At 38.9% G+C, this 22,028-nt stretch overlaps 1 protein-coding gene across 7 annotated transcripts in view; it reads right to left on the bottom strand.

Annotated features, from left to right (window-relative positions):
• MAP3K20 (mitogen-activated protein kinase kinase kinase 20) overlaps positions 1-22,028 on the bottom strand; it is a 175,192-nt gene that overhangs the window by 34,776 nt on the left and 118,388 nt on the right. For 4 of the 7 annotated variants that reach the window (XM_082465365.1, XM_082465363.1, XM_082465366.1 and 1 more), the window contains exons 10-11: positions 19,932-20,038; positions 12,326-12,461 (exon numbers count right to left, since the gene is read on the bottom strand). In XM_082465365.1, the coding sequence (XP_082321491.1) occupies positions 12,326-12,461; positions 19,932-20,038 (243 nt within the window). Of the gene's footprint in view, positions 1-1,486; positions 8,762-12,325; positions 12,462-19,931; positions 20,039-22,028 lie in introns of those variants that run through there. The other 3 variants (XM_082465369.1, XM_082465367.1, XM_082465368.1) reach the window with 1 other exon arrangement.

Genomic DNA, 22,028 nt, shown 5'->3' with positions numbered 1-22,028 from the left:
ATACCTTGGGAGGAGTTCAAGGCCGCCTTCAGTTTAGTTTCCTCAGTGCCCAGCAGAGTGCCTGGCACACAATACCTGGTAAATTTTTGTTGAACAGTTTGTTGAATGAGTAACACTGAAGGCTGTATTCACTATGATGCTAAATTCTCTGGTATAGAGTTCAATGTCTATGGCTATACCACGGAAAAGGGAGGGTTTCATAGACTAACATGGGGGATGGAAGGCATAGTGGCTTGAGCTGGCACAGCAGGGCTAGAAGAGAGGTGACTCCTGGTGAGAAGCAACAAGGCAAGACACTGGCAGTGGTGGAGGCGGGACAGGAAGGAAGGATGGGCACGGCACGTTTGCCCGACCGGAGCTCCAGATACAGTGTGCGCATGTCCAAGGATAAGGGGGAACTGCGGCCAACTCTAGGGGGCCAGGCAGAATTATTTAAAAAACCCACTAGTTACAATAAATCTGAATGCATAGAGTTTGAGATGTACAGATAAGTTGCAAGGGTATAAATCGCTACCACTCTTTATGTACTCCGCTACCCTCATGTGCTCCGATTCCCACAGGACTGCCCCTTTCCTCCTCTGAAATACATGGTGTCTGTAGTCACATGCACTCACCTGCTTTAATAATGCAGAAACGAAAGTGACTTGAGAAATAGGATCTAAAACTGAACTTGATCAAAGAAAATACATGACAAGTTTTATTTCTTCACGGGGCAGCTGGATACAGCTGCAGAAACGTCATTCGCTTTTCCCATCACAGAATCAAATGTGAAATAAGGAACTTGACTGATTAGTTTAAGAAACAACAGACTGCTTTACAGAGCCGTTTAAGGCTGCATCAAGGCTGGCTTTTAGAAGAAGTGAGGGTGTATGGAATGTTTTGATTTGTATATAATTCCCAAATGTTGTGCTGAACAAAATTGATAAGTATTTCTTGAATAAAGGTTGTAAAGGAAACAACTAATCAAAACCAACATCTTTGGTTTTCATGTCAGAAGGAGAGGAGAAGAGTTCACTTGTGCTCTGAGGATGGCTCACCAAGATGACACCAAGGGAAGGGCACTGGATTCAGTGTGAGACTTGCTCCGGCAGGATTCTTGCATGCTGCTTGCAAAGATTAGTGAGAGGAAGGCTGGAGCCAGGCACTGCTTCAAGACGGTTTGAATTTGGCAGAACAGGGGAGAAGAGTTAATATCTCCAGCCACAGAGTAGCTTCCCATTTCCTCTATGTCTGCTGTACCTTGTTAACATATCAGTGTATCTGCTATAGGATGAGTTCTAAGCTTTTCTGTCTCTCTTTGGGGATAAAAAAAAAAATCCATCTTGTGACTGCACCATCACTGTACAAATTCATTATTTACACTCCAACTGATTTCAGAAGAGAAGCTCACACTCATGGGCATGCATGTGATAATGATTCCTTCAAAGGATGTTGGGAATCCAATCTAACAAAGCTCTGATATACACAATAACACATAACAAAGGGATTTACTGTCAAAACGTTTATTGCAAAATGGAGTCTTAAAACAAAGGAAAGCAAAGTTCACATCAAAATGAAATGTATGACACCGACTTGGATTTCTGAATACATTGTGGACTTTGTGTTGGAATATCAAATTCCAACACTGAAATCAATAACTGAGTAGTCTTACCACACAAGAGTAAAATTTAATCTTCCATACAAACATGATACAAGATTTTGGCATAGGACTTGCTCAGAATAACATTGCGATAGAATAATTGAGAAAAACGTTTTGTTAAAAAAAAAACCAATAAGGTGATAATGCCATCTATTCAAAGCTCACACTCAAAGAATATAAATATTTTCTATCACTTAGTACAAAAATTTTAAAACAGTGCAAAAGCAATATGTGCAGTGCATTGTATCTGACATTAAAAGATCTATTATTCTGCACACAATATAAAATAGTTAATGTAGGTGCCTGAAACTCTAGCTCTGAAGTAAATAATCACATGCCAGAAAGCTCCTCACAGGCAATAGAGTGCAAACTAAGCTGGAGTCTGAGGAAACATAGCTAGTCCTCCAGATGTCCTGGTAGACGCTCATTTCTCATCAGAGAGGCTGCATCTACAGCTATCAGGCTATGTTACAATCAAAAGAACAGGACAGATTCTTCTCTCTGGCAATGCTTAACATCTAAACAGGAAAACAGTCTTACCCCAAAGCAGCAAAAGGTACCTGATTATAGAAAAATTATGCTTTATTATGTATGCAGTATAGTAGACTGCTAGTTTCAAAAGGCAGGAACAAGTGTGGTGTATCAAAAAAAAAAAGGATCAAGATTTAACTCAGAGTAAGTTTTAAAATTATCTTTCATGAAATTCTTACCACTCCAATGAAACGTCTGAAAAACAAAGTTGTGTACATCGTAGGGCCATGAGAAATCATTTTAGATCTCTCCCAAACCTTCCCCCACCCCAATTCCTTGATTTTCATGGGGATCAAGTTTGAATTCCCCAGCTAGTGTTAAACTAACGAATCTACTGCATATTAAAAATCACTGGCTAATAAAAAGAAATGAAATTGAGTTATTTGTAGTGAGGTGGATGGACCTAGAGTCTGTCATACAGAGTGAAGTAAGTCAGAAAGAGAAAAACAAATACCGTATGCTAACACATATATATGGAATCTCAAAAAAAAAGAAAGAAAAAAAGGTTCTGAAGAACCTAGGGGCAGGACAGGAATAAAGACGCAAGCACAGAGAATGGACTTGAGGACACAGGGAGGGCGAAGGATAAGCTGGAAAAAAGCGAGAGAGTAGCGTGGACATATATACACTACCAAATGTAAAATAGATAGCTAGTGGGAAGCAGCCGCATAGCACAGGGAGATCAGCTCGGTGCTTTGTGACCACCTAGAGGGGTGGGATAGGGAGGGTGGGAGGGAGACGCAAGAGGGAGGGGATATGGGGATATATGCATACATATAGCTGATTCACTTTGTTATACAGCAGAAACTAACACAACATTGTAAAGCAATTCTACTCCAATAAAGATGTTAAAAAAAAAAAAAATCACCAGCTAAAATCAAGCCCTCAACATCTCCAGAGCATCAAAAACAAGTGTGCTATGTGCCTTCAACCTCTTCCCATTAGTTATTTACGTAAAATATTAAAATGTGATTTTGCTTTAAAAAAAAAAAAAAGACTGTTAAGAAATGGGTCCTTTTAAGTTAACCTGGCTACTTTGTAGAATTGTAACTACTTCAGTGATATTTTTCTTTTTTATTTACTGTGGAATCAGTGTAGCAGGAGAGAGACACCTTGTCCCCCCCTCCCCTGATAAATTTAGCTGTTTCATAAAGTTTCCACCAGCATTCTGAAGGGGAAAGAAACAATTTCCACAAGTGAGGATTTAAGATAAATGGCACAAATCTACAAAATTCAGATTGTGTAAGTAGCTGTAATTCTGAAAATGCATCTTTTGACTCGGGTAATTCTGTTTAGGGGAAAAAAAATGAGACGTGGAACTCTAAAACTGCCAGGTTTAGCTAAGTTTCTCAATGGAGGAAAGGACAATGCTATGGGTATTTTGGAAGGAATTTTTTTATTGAGTGGGACTGGCACGTAGGATTTTGGGCACTGAGCACTAAATATGCTCCCAGACAACCAAATATATGCCCCAGCATCACCAAACACCATTCGGGTGACAACCACTAAGAGGGTGTCATCAAACTCTACATGATCCACTTTATGAGGAAAGGAAAAAAGATGAAAGAGTAGTTATATTTTCAGTTGTATGGCTCTGATAATTATTACCACAATTTGGAGTTTCAATTCTCATTGTGAATCTTCAAATTTGTTTCTTTTTTTAAAAATCAATTTTTATGGGAGTATAGTTGATTTACAATGTTGTGTTATTTTCTGCTGTACAGCAAAGTGAATCAGTTATACATATACATATATCCACTCCTTTTTTTAGATTCTTTTCCCATATAGGTCTTTACAGAGTACTGAGTAGAGTTCCCTGTGCTATACAGTAGGTTCTTATTAGTTATTATCTATTTTATATTCTCTGTTTCTTTAACTCTTCTCTTTATAAATGTATATTTTTGTAAGTCAAGTATTTGGAAATAATTCCAACACCAATAATTTGCCATTTTAAAAACTGATCTGAAGAATGGATAAAGAAGATGTGGCACATGTATACAATGGAATATTACTCAGCCATAAAAAGAAACGAAATTGAGTTATTTGTAGTGAGGTGGATGGACCTAGAGTCTGTCATACAGAGTGAAGTAAGTCAGAAAGAGAAAAACAAATACTGTATGCTAACACATATATATGGAATCTAAAAAAAAAAAAATGGTTCTGAAGAACCTGGGGGCAGGACAGGAATAAAGACGCAGACGTAGAGAACAGACTTGAGGACACAGGAAGGGGGAAGGCTAAGCTGGGACAAAGTGAGAGAGTGGCATGGACATATATACACTACCAAATGGAAAACAGACAGCTAGTGGGAAGCAGCCGCATAGCACAGGGAGATCAGCTCGGGGCTTTGTGTCCACCTAGAGGGGTGGGATAGGGAGGGTGGGAGGGAGGGAGACACAAGAGGGAGGGGAAATGGGGATATATGTATATGTATATGTATAGTGATTCACTTTGTTATACAGCAGAAACTAACACACCATTGTAAAGCAATTATATTCCAATAAAGATGTTAAAAAACAAAAACAACAACAAAAAAAACTGATCTAAAAAGTGAATTAAAAGCTGTATAATTAACATCTTCATTAGAAATTCTGCATATGGCTAATAAATATTTCTTTTTAAACTTAATAAGGCTAATAATAGAGTCTAAAGTCTTCTAAATCATCTTCATAGATCAAGTGAAACCACTTTAAGATTCTGTTTATATGATTCAGATTTCAGGGATGTTCAAAACCCTAGAGAGACACTGATTTGGAACAGAAAGTAAAATAGCCAGTGCCATATAGTAATTATCTATAGCCCAATTTTAGGTTAGAACATTTCAAGCTTATCACTGAGGTTATCAATTCTGCTGTGTCCAAAATCTCTGCAGTTTCTTGATGGCAGGGTATTGAGCTATGACCATCTCTGGAATTTCTGTGAGGAAAATGGCAGCAGTTGAGAGATTAGAGAAATATTACCTGAAGGATGGTAAACCTAGGTCTGGGTTATTACCTTTCTCTTTTGGCCTTATTTGGTTGCTTTTATTAATGCACCAAAACCTTATGTATAATCATAATAGATCTAATTATTATTATACATTTTTATTTAATGTAAATTTTTAAAAATGTCCATCCCATTCATTTCATACGTTCTAAATTTATTTCCGGTTATTCTCAAATGAGAGGCAAGGTTTACACTTTTTTTTTTTTTTTTTTTTAAGGTTTACACTCTTACATAAGGTGCACAGATCCCAAAATCAGCCCACAGAGATTCCATTATGGGTAAGGCCTTTCCTGACCACACTTTAAAGTCCACAACACTCCCCTACGGGCCTCATCCTTCCCTGCTTCGTTTCCCAGCGTGCACTTATCAAGTGTTTACTACATGATGCATCTGTTCCGTTTGTTGTCCGTCTCCTCTTGCGAGCCTGTAAGCTCCGCAAGTGCAGATTTTCATCTAGCTGTTCCCTAGAACGGTACCGGGCGCAAAGGAGGGGCTCAGTGAATACTGGTGGGATGGATGACTGTACCTTGGCCTGGGAAGATGTGCAACGACAGGCTGTGAACTACCTGGTCTCTGGCTCTCCTTCAGGTTACATGGCCACAGAGCCCCAGGGCATGCTGGGAAGTCAAGAGCTGAAAACCATCCCCTCTGCTCCACTCCAAGATCTTCTGCTTGAGTGGCTCGTCTTGAATCCAGGAGGACTCCTCCATGCCTGACTGCAGACAGGATGCCTATTTATGTTTGCACCTGTTTGTCACCAGCAATATACTGCGGTGTGTGTGTATCTGTGTCTATGTGTGCATAGACATAGGAAGTGTATCAGGTTGGGTATGTGGGGAACCCATCTTCTAGGGGAAACGTTTACCTCTTCTTTCTGTGTTTGCCTGGTCTGTGGGTGGTAGCAGGGCCTGCAAACACCTCAGACTAGCGAAACCTTGCCATGTGCATGGTCTTCAAGGGGCGACAGAGTAGATGGGCTCGTACAGCTTACGTTCTAAAGATGTTCTCTTTATCTTTCCTGAAAGCTATTCACTTTAACTTTCATCTCATCCTACTCAACAAATATCACTTGAAATTGATAGTTTCATTTTCCAGGTTACGGAAACCACTTATTTTTCAGTGTCTTTTCACTGGCATAGTTAACAGTAGCTAACATTAACTGACCACTTACCATTGTCCCGGTACTGTGTTAAATGCTTTACATGTATCATTTTATTTAATCCTCACAACAATCCTTTAAGTAAGTACTATTACCATTCTCAAGTTAAAGGTGAGCAGACATACAAGTTAAATAATTTGCCCAAGATTGCACAGCGATTTTGAATCATGATCTGACTCCAGATCCTTCTGTTTATCACTATTCTATACAGACTGGTCTACATTTCACACCCAGAACATTTTATTAGTAATTTTTCTCTAAATAAAGCTGGCACAGAGTACTGATCATTTTGTGGTATTTTTCCACCCTTAATGGGGATTGGAAGCATGTCATTCTTCAAATTCCAGGAGGCTTTTTATGATCAAATATACTTGAAAATAGTATTAGATAGTATCTATGATGATATCCTTTCTTAAATCTTCTATGGGCTTCCCTGGTGGCGCAGTGGTTAAGAATCCACCTGCTAATGCAGGGGACACAGGTTTGAGCCCTGGTCTAGGACGATCCCACATGCCGCGGAGCAACTAAGCCCGTGTGCCACAACTACTGAGCCTGCACTCTAGAGCCCGCGAGCCACAACTACTGAGCCCGCGTGCCACAGCTACTGAAACCCGTGTGCCTAGAGCCCGTGCTCCACAATGAGAGAAGCCACTGCAATGAGAAGCCTGCGCACCGCAACGAAGAGTAGCCCTCACTCGCCGCAACTAGAGAAAGCCCGTGCGCAGCAACGAAGACCCAATGCAGCCAAAAATAAAATTAAAAAAAAAAAAAAATCTTCCATAAAAAGAACCACCCAAAGTACTTTGGTTTAATAGTCAAATGAATGGCACTGCTTTCAAATTTAGACTCAAAAAAAAAGTCTTTTTTTGTTCTTTTGCCTTTCTGTATGTACATAACAACAAATGTTCTGTAGTTTTTTAATAAAGTGTTTTATAGTTTAAACTAGCTTTGAGAATTCTGTGATAACATTCTGAGAATATCTCTCTGGCTAGCTAGGTTTTCAGAGCAGCACCTACATTTATTTCTCTTTAACACCAGCATGGCTGAGTCAGGGTTAAAAAAAAGAGAAATTTGGAAGGCTAGATCTGCTATAAAAAGGACCCTTCATTCTGCACTTTTGCCTAAGTAAGGACAGCTTATCTTTGCTATTCTTTTTATAATATTTAGTTCCATCTTTAAAATATCTCTACATGTATTTAGAATCCAGGATTCTCATGTCCCTCTGGAAAACAAACAGACAAGCATACACCCCTGCCCCCGTATTAACACTCACACTGCCTGGAAGTGTGATCCCTTACCCTCTCTTTCTCTTTGTATAAAGTATAAGCTAAGCCTTAGATGACAGTGTGCTGTTAAGAAGCTTCTAGGGCGAGCACTGGTATGAAAGTGCGACAACATCTGCTGTTGGTTTCAAGTTAGAGTATTTCTCCTGCAAACATACTACTGAAAACATCTCTTGGGTTTTACTTTCAGTAGTTGTGCTATTAAGTATTAAAAATCCTCAGCACTTAGGTATTTCTGGAGAAGTATTTGTTACAACCTCCTTTCATTTCAATTTTTTTATTGTTGGATTTTGTAGTCACTATCAATTATTTCTGACAGTATGGTGTATTGCCATAAGGGAAAAAAACATAGCATGTTACCAGAAAATCAAGTGTCAAAGAAGAATTAGGAGTTGAGAGTGCTTGTTCAAAATGTACGTTTTTTAAAGCAACTGAATAAATCAAATCAAATCAAACTATAATGTGTTCATTTTTAAAAAGCCAGAATGTCATTAGTCAAAAAATGCTATATCACATATACAATCACAAGTTTCTATAATCAGGCACCACATTTGCTGATTCATTGAACAGACCTTTTTGGCTTAATCCCCTGCCCCCTTTTCTGTAAGCAAAGACAAATCAAAAGTAAAATCATAAAGAAATGACTGGCATATAAATGTGATTGGCCTAAAAATGTAGTGCTTGGTTTTCTACCTCCTTACTGGTTTTTGTACAGACTGAGATAACACGTTTCTTTTGTTTTCCCGGACATTTTCAATTGTATTACTTTGCCCTCTGCTTTCATTCACTATTGTTATCCATGTCATCATCCTCCTGATCACCGTCATCATCACCATCATCATCACCTTCTGACAAGTCAAAATCACTGAACCCCAGGGCCATGTTGACCTTCTTCCCCCTTCTCTTAGATGTAGTTTTGGAAGAATTCTGCTTGGCTTGCATGTTTATCTGCATCCCAGAATGCAGCACAGCTCCTGCTTTGTTCATTGAGAAGATATCCCCAAAGCCCATCAGCATCATGGCCTGCAGACTTTGGTTCATGCCATGGCCCTCCCCGTTACTTGCTGCTGTGATCTGACATGACATCTCTGCACTGTTTGACTCCTCTGTCTTAGATTCAAAGTAAGACTCCTCAGACATTCTTGCAGCAAGAGGCAAGAGAAGCTATCATGAGGGAAGAAAGGACAGAAGTAAAAAGAGAAATTAGGACCAATTTATATCAAGGAAACAGATACCACAAAATTAGTGGGTGCTGCATAGAAGGTAAATGATTAGTGAAATAAATGAATGTAAGGGATTATTTGAGAATTTATTTAATGGCAGGTTTGGCTCCAGCGTGTTTACCATAATTTATAAATGACAGAGTAAATCACAACCAAAGGTTTGCAAAGCACCACAGCAAGCCGAATTTCAAATAGGAAGGAAGTTGTAAGTTTTAAGCCCTCATTTTCCTTAAAACAAAGTAGTTTTTAGAATTTCTCTCGATTTTTCCCAATTTGACTTTCATATGGAAACATTTAGTTAACTATTATATAAAAAGAGAAATTAAGTAGAGATTAAATCTCGAATTAAAAAAAATAAACAAGAAACCTTGGACCAAAGAAGAAAAGCTTAGAGGAAGCATAAAAACAGTTTAGCAGTCAATTGGGAGATTTGGGTCATTAGCTACCTTTTTAGCTAGATTAAGTATCTATAAACTAATAAACAGTCTAGAATTCACTTGTCTCCCTTTATTATTTATTACAGCCAGATATAATACTTGTTATCCAATTTATGAAATAATTCACTTGTAAACAAATTCTAGATTGTCTCTAACATTTAAGTTATAAACAAGTATGTAAATACATGTGAAAACTGGGAGGCAAGGAAATTACTATTAATTTAGATTGTTACCTTTGTCTCTATTCTCTACAAGTTTCCTTCTTTTAGCAGAATTTTTTTCTAGGAATTCTTCTCAGAGTGGATACAGACACTTATTTTCAATCTTACATAATTATTTTAAACAGCCAACCTATTTCCATAAATGTTGTTCTTTTCAGGGGTAAAACTGTTAGGATGTGAAAGTGTTACTGCCTCTTCCTTTGAGAAAGAAGCAAATTAAGGTTTATATTTTGATGCTGTTTAAATAAGGGTAAGAAAGTACAAATAATATAACTCTGGGATGACCTTCATATTCTGCATGTAAAGGTACTTTTTAGGACCAATTTCCTAATTTTTAAATTAAAGTTGGAATCAAGTTTTTTAAAAAAAAAACTATCTTAACTCCATTAGGAAAGGACCTCTACAGTTATTAGTTCAATCAGAACTTCATATAATTCAACTAAAAAGCAGAAGTTACATGGACGAAATTGTTTTAGATCCTTTAACACCGGAAACAGGCTATTACTTTCCTTGCAGTCAAATTTCCCAGCCTCTCAAATTTGTTTTCAATTGTTAGATACTCTTAGGATCTCTTTGCTGTTTATCTATTTTATTATTTCATAGGTCTTTCCTCACATTATGTTAAGATCTAAACAAATGCCTCTCAAATAAGCTATTATTTTTAAAAGAAGTAAAATTTCTACATCAAGCTACAACAATCATTAAAAATAAACATTGTTCATATTTGTGTATGGAAAATTCACCTTCCCAAATATCTTTAACTAATGTTTTAATTTCAGGAAAGAAAGCAGTGTCCTTCCTCGAAATAAATGCAGTAATACAATTTTTTATGACGTTACTTAAATATTAAACTTTTACAATTAAGATGAGGCTACACAGAGAAAACCTCAATCTCCAGTCGCTTCCTTTTAAAAAAGGTTTATTCTGTCAGTCTCTCAGAAACCTCATTTAAAGTCAACTAGAAACTGATGTGAGGATAAAAGAAAATATCTACTTATAAAATACCTGAGCACAAACCTCTCCTTCAGAAATACCGGCTCTAAGCAGAAGAGACATTAAAAGCAAGTACTGTACAGAAAGAAAAGTTAGCCTTCATAAGTAAAAAAAAGGAAGAAAATCTCATTGAGATCATGCTGCATGCTGTCCATTGTTAGATGGTAGCCTTCAGAGCAGTTCCTTTACAGAAAGTTTTCTGCATTTAAGACGCAAGCATACAACCTACTGTGCACTCAGAGTTTTTCATCATTTATCATACAACTGTGTTACTAGTAGCAATAACGTGTGCAAGGCAGCCCATAATTTCTTAGCAAAACTAATGCCAGTAAACTAAAGAAAGGTTCTAAAGCATACTTTAATGGGTCCTTTAAAGTTTTTTCTTAAAATGCTACATTTAGAAAGAGTCAAGCCATGCAGTGCTTTATAGCTTAAGATTTCAATGTACTTAAAAAATCCCCACAACTCTCAGACTTCAGAAGATGGTCATATTTTTGCCTCTCATCAGCTCTGGGAGAAGCAGTGTTCCCTTGAAGATCCTTGAGGTAATGCTTTCTGAGTCTGCCTGTTGGTACCAATTCAACCAGAACAGGAAACTTTCCTTAACTTCTTTCTTGAGAGCCAAGTTAAAATTCACTGAACTTGTAAGATGTGGTACTGTTTTAATGTCCCATGACAGTCTTACGCATAGCAATTCAGTTCTTACTTTGGGATTCCCTGGATAACCAAAGTCATTTCTGAAAAAGTTAAATCTGATAATAAACATTTAACTTCACTGTATTTTCCTTTTTTGGAAATCAGGTTATTTCACCACATAAATTGGAAAAGGAGGCAAACTATTTTATTCTTTAGACACTGGAAAATACTTTGCAGTTGGGCATTGGTTGCTAAATGGAGATTAAGACTTTTAAAAATAGGAAAGTTTTTTGAAGATCACAAAGTGAAGGGCATTTAAGAATTTTTTTTGGTATAATCACCATAGCAACTATCAAAAATGAATTTAAAGTACATAACAAGTGTACTTTTAATCTTATTATTACTTGTGATCTTACAGTGGACATGTATTGCCCATTAAAAACCCTGGAAAAGTCAATGATAAATTTATACTTAATTCCTAAAATAATAAATTATTTAAAATAGGGAAGAATTCTGAAATTTGACTAGACTTTAATATATCATGTTAACATATAAGCTCATGGTAAGTATATAAATAGCAAAGTCCTTACAAAGAATTTTTATCTTAGTCCAAATACAAGACTTGGAAAAAAACCAAGATATTTTTTGGTGGAGTAAATACTGGAAGCTTGTCCTGAGAGAAGTCTTTTTCCGATCTTTTGCTGCCCATGATTGTGACCCTAAATTGAGCAAGGAATAGTAATTCTCGTCATTTATAGGTCATTAAGTTAGCTCTCTTTTAGAAGGAAAACTCGGTTAAGTTCTGACACATCAACGACTTTCTCAGACAGCTAGCTGCCTTGGTATAACATTTATTAATTACCGATGGACTCTAAATAAAGAGTTAATCATCCTTGAGGCACAGGCTCTGGGGATCTAGCAGATGGTGTAAAAATACACTGAATTTTATTTTTGTAATTCTAATATACAAACACACTGACAGAATAACAGTTCTCAGAGAAAGAGCCAGAAATAGGCTAAGCTTTCCTTCTAAATTTCCGGCATTTTGTTAATTGAGAAGAGATAGGAGCGCTACTGCAGTATAAATGTGGACCCTTTAGTGTAGAGGCACGAGGCAGGAAGTGAGGAGGCAGCAGGGGAGGGGGGAGGGGTGCCATGCTGCCATGCTCAGCCAGTCTCCTGAGCGCGGGATCGGTGAACCCTGCAGGGACCACTCACCGGGGTGTTGGACTGTTCCGTCAGCTTTTGCTCCCACATCTTCAGCCGTCTTTCTCGTTCTTTGAGCTCCTGCTCCTTAAAGCTGAGGTCACGTTCTAGTTTCTTCAGCCTCTCAAGAGTTGCTTCAATTTCACACCTGCACAGGGATATAACTGGTTTAAGTCTCAACTTTGCTGAAGAGGGGTTACATGCTGAGGGGTCCATCACAATGCTTAATCAAAGGAAAAGGCTAAACCTGTGCTTTGAAACCAAACAGTAAATGAGCAGAGAATAGGAAATCTTTCATAGCCTTCAAAATCAACAGGTAGTTTCTAGCTTGGAAACGTAAGCTCAGAATACTTTCTCAAAGCAGTGAAGAACGACTGGGTGGGGCCTGAGCTATGGAGCTGGTGTCTTGGTTTAGCCATTTAATAAATACTTATGGTCAGGAATTCCCTGGCAGTCCAGTGGTTAAGACTTGGGCTTTTGGGACTTCCCTGGTGGCGCAGTGGTTAAGAATCCACCTGCCAATGCAGGGGACACGGGTTCGAGCCCTGGTCCGGGAGGATCCCACATGCCGTGGAGCAACTAAGCCCGTGCACCACAACTACTGAGCCTGCGCTCTAGAGCCCATGAGCCACAACTACTGAAGCCTACATGTCACAACTACTGAAGCCCGCACGCCTAGAGCCTGTGCTCCGCAACAAGAAAAGCCACCGCAATGAGAAGCCCGCGCACCGCAACAAAGAGTAGCCCCCGCTCGCCGCAACTAGAGAAAGCCCGTGCACAGCAACGAAGACCCAACGCAGCCAAAAATAAATAAGTAAATAAGAATAAATTTATAAAAAAAAAAAAAAAGAAGAAAGACTTGGGCTTTCACTGCCGTGGACCCAGGTTTGATCCCTGGTCGGGGAACTAAGATTCCACAAGCTGCATGGTGCAGCCAAAAAAAAATGCTTATGGTCATCTGGCTTTATTATATATTATCTCATCTTATTCTCATTACAGCCCGAAGAAACAGGTACTAATCTCACAAAGAGAGATGGGAAAATGACACTCCAGTTAGATGATCACTGTCACACCACTAGTAAGTTCACCTCATCCTATTCGCTGAGTAGCTCAAGTAACTGACTGATTAACTTGACTCAGTCTCCTCAGTTGTACGGGGTGGTAGTTATCTTCTATCAGGGCTCCACAACTTGCCTGATTCTAATAATTACCTGGGCAAAACATACAACAAAACATAGATTCCTAGGACCCTTCCTCAGAGCTCAGGATTCAGTAGGGCTGGGTGGGGCTTAGGAATCTCCATTATCTGATAAAAGAGCCAGGTCGTTTTTTGACAATCAGGCAAGTGTGGGAATTCTGGGCCAGATGAACTCTAAGGTTCCCTTTAACTCTAATAATTTTAAAAGCAAGTTAGTTCCCTCCTTAGTCTCTATGGGCTGACCAACCTCACCACCTGGAACAATATGTCCAGTTACAGAGACCTGCCCTTTATAGAAACTGAAATTGGTAAGATGGCTCAGGGCAGGGTTTTTTCTCCTTCAGGGCTGTCATCGTGTTTAAGTCTAAATTTATGCTCTGAGAGCTGGAAGTTCTTCCCCTTCAGTTTCTGAAGAGCCTGTGAGAAAAGCAACGGTAATGAGAGACTGAGAGGAAGAAGGAGAGACCGAGAGGGAGGGAGGGAAGAAGAGGGAAATGAGGAGAGGAAGCAGACCGAAGGCTGGAAGGAAGGGCTAGCGAAGGCGCAGAGAGAAGGACGCAGAACAAGGAAGGGACTGGAAAGGGGAGCAGGCTGGAGATGAGCTGCTGAGCCAACAGCTGCTCCCATGTGCCCCTGGGACACACCTACACGTCCGACTGTGCGATCCTGGTTGGGACTTTGACTCCAGAAGGTAGATGCCCCCAGATCTAAGTTGATGACTGTATGTAGCCAAAGTCTGCCTTTTTATGTCCAGGGAAAATAAGAATAAGTGGACAGCTTATCCCAATGCCCTTGTAGATGAGAAGTAGATAAAGGAAAACAAAAAGGTTCTGGGTATTAATTGGCAAAACCCAACTCAGAGAACAGCTACTGAGGTGGATCTGGACTTGGGCTCCACGTTTTACTTCCCTGGCTGTCTGCAAAGTACCTCAGAGCAAGGGAGGTGGGGAAGTAAGTGGAAAAGCCTCTGTTGTCAACCCTGTCCCTTTTATTGGTGCCATCTGAAAATTATAAAACCAGGTAAGTCAAGTCGCACTAGAGTCCCTAAGGAAAGGCAGTAAATCAGCCATCTTTCAAAATGATGACTGTATCATAAAATCCAAATTTTATCCCTGATACTTCAGACAAAATACTATGCCCATTTATAAATAAGTGTTTTTATTTTTCAAATGGAGGATTAAGGAAAAAAGCACAGTGGAGAAAATCTTAGGTTAAAACTTTTGTAACAAAAAGGAAAGAAAGAATGAGCCATCTTCAATAAATGAGAGAGTGAGAAAAGGAGGCGGCAGAGCTGGGCACACTCAGTGGGATATGGCAGGGGCCTGGTCTGCTGCCCACGCGGTGCTTCCACCAAGCCCAGTCCCAGCTCTTCTGCCAGGGAGACTGAGCTCACTGGTGTTCTTTTTGATCAGGGTAAATGGCCAACGCATTCAATTTCACTTGTAATTTAAGCCAAGGATTCATCTCAAGTTCCGGCTCTGGGAGCCCACTCTGATTTTGAGCCCTTCTGGAAAATACATCAACGGTTAAGTAAGCTAAGTAAGCTGAGAGCTGTCGCAGAAAAACAAAAACTGACTGAGTAAATATGCTCCCCAACGAGGCTTTCCCAGACGCCCTGGGATCTTGACAGCAGTGGTCGAGGTCCTACGCCACGAGAGATGTAACCCAAACCTGGGGGGCAACACAAAGACAGTTCCTCCCCTGGCTGTTCCCTCTGTTTTTCTTGATGCACTGTTTTGCATCCATTGGCTGATGCACTTATATAACCCTCCTGTTCTAAAAATATAGTTTAATATGTTTTAAGTTGATGAAAATTTTCCCTATGTCAAAAACAGGCAATGAACTATAATTGTCTTTTTACTAGACAGAAACTTACTTTGAAATAAAAGATTAATTCATAAAAACATTTATATATATTACATGAGAAATAGATAATATATATATATTACACTTAGTGTTATACATTAAATGATTTGTGCTAAAATCCAAATTGCAAAGATCAGTTTTTTAAATCTCTGTGTTTTGTTTTTAAGAAGGCGTGCCAGAGTAAGAATATTTTGATCATCGAAGAAGAACGAAACCAGCAGAGTGTTTTGCCAAGAGACAGAGACCCTGAATGCACCATCACAGCAACATGAGGCTCACTCAGTGCAGGTGACCACAGGCCTGCAGACAATCACAAAGGGCAACGAGAATTGAAAACACGACCAAGGGGACGACACGTTTTCTGTTCTTAATGCTCGTGGCCACTATTGTTAATAAGTCAATAGGAGGAGAAACAAGGTGAAGATGTGATGAACAAGGAAAGGTCTGACACTAGATTTCTTGCCTATCACCTATTAGGTAAAAGGAAAGGACATAGTTCATGTGGTTTTTAATAACCTAGTTTTAAAAAGAATTTTCAGAATAATCATTTAAGTTTCTAAGACTAGATGTTCCATCTGGTTTATGTGTAGAGGAAGCTCCACCAGCAAACAAGCATTTGCCAGAAACACCAGAGCAGGATGGGAGTCCGACTTCACTGATACTCGTTAACTTCCTACACACACTTTGGACCCTAGACGCGTGGTTTCAGACACCAGATAAAAGTCAGGGAAAAGAGAGGAGTGGTCTGAATGTGCCGTCCTTTGAAATATCCAGATGACCTGAGAAAACATTTCCTTCTTTTGGACACTTGGCACGTTGAGTGGGATAGTTGTTTTACCCTAATCATCACTTAAAACCATCATGCCCCTGTGATGCTTCTCTTTGCTAAAAGGGAATCCAGTGGAGGGCATGACACTGGCCACAAATTCAGGGACAGCACCGCACAGCGTGTGTGCCACAGCAGGTCCGTGGGATCAGGCCCCCTGGGTGCCGGCACTGGTTCTGTTTCACATGGTATAATCTTGGGCAGGTTCTTGCCCCTGTGATGTACATACTAGGGTTGCTATGTGGATTAAAAAAGATAATCCAAATAAAGTACAAGCATCTGGTTAAGAATGTGATAAATGACAGCTGTGATCGTTATTGTTACTCTAATTAATATTATTATTATTCCCCACGTTTTTAACCAATTGCCAAGTTCAATTAAAACAGCTCTGCTGCCTCTCAAACTGTGGTTTAGTGCTTCAGGTAAAGATATATATTCTTTCTCCAGCTCTCAGGATTAACGAATTCCTGAAAGACAGCCAATGAGGAAGCCCCCTAGGCAACTGTTTGCCTTTTACTAAAACACATTAGTGTATTACCAATTTTATTTCTCTCATCTTTTTAGCTTGAAGAATTAAAAAAAATGAATTTGTTATTCAACTAATCCAGGTTTATTATAGAAAATAAAGATATACACATAGAAAATACTTTCCCATAATCTCATTACCCAATGATATGTAACACTGACCTTTTTGTACTTTTCTCTATGTGCACATACATGTACACATAAATATGTGTTTATTTTAGAATAAATGGAATCATTCTGAACATGCTGGACCGTAGCATCCATTTTTAAATCGTTTATCGGCTCTGTAATATCATGAAAGGCTCCATACTATTTTGTGTGTGGGGATATCATAATTTTCTAAATCATAAAAACCACAAAAAAAGCAAGTCAATCTTTTATTTCACTTTAAGCTCATTTCCAGTTTTATAATTCTAAAGGACGTGATAAACAAATGTCCATACATTCTTGCACAACCTTCCCGTTTATTTTCTTAGGAATGAAATGGCAGTGGGAGAGGTGTCTGATCTATATAGCCAAACTGTCCTCCAGAAAGGTAGTATTTTCCCACCAGCGAAGTATGAGGACGTTTATAACACCGGATATTTTCATGATATAAATTTTTGCCAATTGATGAATAAATTATGTTCCCTTTGATTGCTAAAAGAGGTTGAATACTTTTCACATGTTTATTGGTCATTTGACTTCTTTTTTTGTGAAATGCCATTTCAGACCCTTTAATATGATATTTTAATTAAAATGTTATTTTAAAGACAGAAGTGTTGGTTTTAGAGTGTGATCTGGGGACTCATGAGAGCTTTTCAAAGGTTAAATTGGTTTTCAGTATAACATTAAGACATGATTTACCTTTTCTACTCTCATTCTCTCACAAGTGTACAGACTTTTCCACAGGCTTCATGACATGGGATAGTACCATAGGCTGAATGCAGAAGCAGGATTTATTATTGTCTTTCAAATGAATCAATAACTACATATTTAAATTTTTTTCTCAGTTCTAATTTTGAATGTGGTAAATACTGACAGATGTAACTCATTTAAACAAAAGCCCTTTGGAGTCCTCAATAATTTTTCAGAGTGTGATGGAGTCCTGAGACTAGAAACTTTTAGAACAGATGATCTATCATATAGGAAAAAAGTTGTAACAGTATGGCATTTGTCTTATAAATTTATTGATGGTGGGTATTGCTTTTGGTCTTATGGAGGTTTTACATTTTTATATAGAAAACTTACCAACTTTCCCCCTATTTTCTGATTTTGTTGACATACTTTAAAGACTCCCTATCTCATGGGTATTAATAGTAGTATTAAAATCCCACTAATCCTTTGGCTAACAGATCAAACAGCAGTTCCTCAGAGAATCCCTTTATTAAACCTTCAGACTAGATTAGATTTCACGGTTATGTACACTCAGACGTTCAGTAATGTTCTGTCATAATACTTATCAAAATGGTAATGAAAGTTATTTGTATATTTGTATTTAGTAATCCAATATTGACACTCCAGGTGCACTGGGGCTGTTCTGCTAATCACCAGAGCCCAACACCTAAAGGACACCTTTCCCCAGCAGAGGTTTAATGAATATCTGAATGAATGAATGTAGGAAGCACATTTGTCAAAGCAAACAAATTAACTTACATATTTCTATTCTCTTGTGTAATATTGTGACGTCTTTTAATATTATTACCACTGTGGTATTTCCTTCTCCAAATATTTGTGGAGCAACTGCGGTATTCAAGATATGTTCTAGAGGCTGCAGTTACAGTGAGGAACAAAAGAGATGATCCGACCCTCTTACATTTTAGCCAGCGAGACACACATTATTAAACAACAGACTGCAGAACTACTTATTAATTTCAACTGCAGTAGAAGCTATGAAGGAGATGCTCTCAGGGCACATAAAGTGGAACCTCAGCTGGTCTGGGGTCAGGAAACACCTCCCTAAAGGAGTGCTTTTTTCAGCTACTATCTGAAGCAGTAGGAGTAGGAGCTAAGCTGGGTTTGGGCATCAGGGCTGGTGTGCCGCTGAAATGGGATGAATTTTATACAGAAGAAACTGCATTTGCAAGGTATGAGGGAGAAATATGCATGTGTTGAGGGACCAACGTCAAAAATTAAGGGGTAGAATGACGCTCTGAAGATGAGGTTACTGAGGCAAGAGCACAGAGGGTGTCACGCATCTTAAGTATTTTGGCCTTTGTCCTAGAGTAATGGGAGCCCCTTATACTGATTTAAAAGGGGAGTGATCTAATTAGATTTGTGCTGATCTCTTACTGTAGGAAACAAATATTACTTACATGTTTTGTTTCGTTAATTATTTCAGTCCGGAACAAAGTCCCTCACACACACCTAGACTCCAGCAAACAGTATTACTTTTGTATCACTAAGTAAAAATTCATTTTAACTCACTGGTCCTAGAGATTCTCAAAGAATAAAAAATAAAGAAGGTTATTGTAAAACACCAAACAGAAAGCCCAAAGAAATGTGTAATCACAGGAGTAAACGATTCTTTTTAAAGTGCCTGCAGTGTTCATTTGGCATCGGCAGGTGGCGCCAGGCGTCACGTTACTGCCATAGCTAACAGGAGCAGAGTTACTTAAATCTCTGCTGAGTCAGGGAGGAATTATGTCAGCTTCCAAACATGCTATTTATATTCGTGCATCATGTGACCCGGCTCAAATGTCTCATGTCGGGCTTACTTCTTCCACTCACACAATACAATTCTCTCATTACTAAGTTTGTTTACACCTGAAAAAATTTAATAGGATTTATAACATCAAAAGCTTTCTTTTAAGAGTGTTTTTACAGTCTCCTTATCTCTTCCATCAACAGATACAGTGCTCTGCATATTTCCAAGCAGACAGTATTTTTATTTCTCACTGGACAGAGGCCAAAGTTTCCTAACACAGAGTGTATACAGAGGAATGTCAGGTAACCGTCTTTTATCTCAGAAGATGCTGTTTTAATATTCTTTCTAAATACTTAAGACATATGATAAAGCAACAAGCTTAGAGGAACACTCTTTGCTTACATATGAGATGGAGGGCTTATTCGATCTCCAAAATTTTCTAACACAAAAAACCCACGAAAAAGCCCCAATTTCTAAGGAATCAGGACTGTCACCAAGTTTCCAGGTTCTCTTCCTGGCTGAAGCTAGTCCTGATCCCTTAAAGTCGGATGACGTGACTCGGATGCGAGGCACCTACCTCCACTCCGCCTTATTGTGCAGGAATGAGTTACACTGGTCAGGAAGGTTCGTGTCGTGCGACATGGACTCCAGGATTGAAATGATTTGCTTGAAAGATGGCCGTTTCTGAAGGAGAAAAAATAATCACTTGCTGGGACATAAGAAAGTAGATCTTTAAGAGAAAATTCACAAGTATAGTAATAAGGTCAAGTCACCTTATTACTATATAAAACAAAATAAAATATGGTGTAATGTCCTGATTTAGTTATTTTACAACTGTCAGACTGCTCAGGTTTAGGGAACCATACTTCTTATTTTCAATCAATTATTCATAATAGACTCAGATGTCATTTTTCTATTGTGTGGCCTGAGGTTGGAGTGATTATAGTATTTTTCCAGGTAAGGAAAGTACTAACTAATTCTCTCTTTTGGGTATGATTAAGGGCTCCTAAAAGGAAGAAGTTAAGTCTTTTAAAAATCTATGCGATAGGACTTCCCTGGTGGTGCAGTGGTTAAGAATCCGCCTGCCAGTGCAGGGGACACAGGTTCGAGCCCTGGTCCAGGAAGATCCCACATGCCGCGGAGCAACTAAGGCTGTGCGCCACAACTACTGAGCCTGTGCTCTAGAGCCCATGAGCCACAACTACTGAGCCTGCATGACACAACTACTGAAGCCCGCACGCCGAGAGCCTGTGCTCTGCAACAAGAGAAGCCACCACAATGAGAAGCTCGCGCATCACAACGAAGAGTAGCCCTCACTCACCGCAACTAGAGAAAGCCCACGTGCAGCAACGAAGACCCAATGCAGCCAAAAAAAAAAAAAATCTATGTGATAGGGACTTCCCTGGTGGTGCAGTGGTTAAAAATCCACCTGCCAATGCAGGGGACCCGGGTTCGAGCCCTGGTCCAGGAAGATTCCACATGCCGCAGAGCAACTAAGCCCGTGTGCCACAACTACTGAGCCTGCGCTCTAGAGCCCATGAGCCACAACTACTGAAGCCCGCACGCCTAGAGCCCGTGCTCTGCAACAAGAGAAGCCACCGCAATGAGAAGCCTGCACACCGCAAGTAGCCCCCTGCTCACTGCAACTAGAGAAAACCCGCGTGTAGAAACGAAGACCCAACACAGCCAAAAATAAACAAATAATAAATAAATTTATTTTAAAAAAATCTATGTGATAAAGCAAGTATAGTAAAAGTTAACAGTAGAGTCTGGGCGATGGGTATACCAGTGTTTACTGCAAAATTCTTTCAACTTTTCCATACGTTTGAAAATTTTTATAATAAAATGTTGGGGGAAATCTACTTATTAATCTAGCAGAACTTATAAAATTTCCTAAACCAGTTGCTCAGAGAAAAATTCCCCAATATTAAAGCCATCATAACTTCACTGTTCTCAATGTTTATTCCACATTATAACTAGTTTTGATGCTGGGAAACTCTCAGGTACTGTTTACTAGAAATTGAAAAAGGAGTGGTTAGATGTATTTCTTTAGCTAGCAAAAACTACCCTAGTCTATCTCTTTAGACTCTAGCCAAGATTGAGACAAAAGGTTTAAACAAAAATGGAGAAAGATAATAAAAGGATGATGTACATTCTCTCTTCATCACACCTCATAATTATACCATTTCTGAACAAATTACAGTTGCAGCAATTAAAACATGCATTTTAATTTAGGAGCACAAAAACAAGGAAGAATGTTGAGGTGGCTTGCTCTCAGGACTTGAGTGCTTCCTACATTAAGAAAAGCAATTTTTCTTAGGAATATAAAACTGGGATATTTATTCTGAGTTCTCCCATTATTGTTCTCTTTCAAGGGTGTGTGTGTGTGTATGTGTGGGTGTGTGTGTTTTAAAAGAGGGCGTAAGTAGCTAAATGTCACTGATTGTACATTAAGCCTTGTAATAAGCAAAGAGAAAAGTGCCTTAAGTAGGAAATTTGAAAAAATTCTGTTTGTCTTCTTTGAATTTGTTCCCATTTTAATTTCTCCCACCATGTGTCAAGGTTGCAAAAGGGAAAATGTTTTAATTGTTTGTACAGGAACTAATTTTATAATAAATATAGGATTTTCATTTTTCATGGAAAAGCAGTAGGAGGAGCTGACAAATTTTCAAAG

This window comes from Balaenoptera physalus, assembly GCF_965194825.1.
Source record: "Balaenoptera physalus genome assembly, chromosome: 6".
Lineage (NCBI taxonomy): Eukaryota > Metazoa > Chordata > Mammalia > Artiodactyla > Balaenopteridae > Balaenoptera > Balaenoptera physalus.
This window is presented reverse-complemented; position numbering and strand designations above follow the sequence as displayed.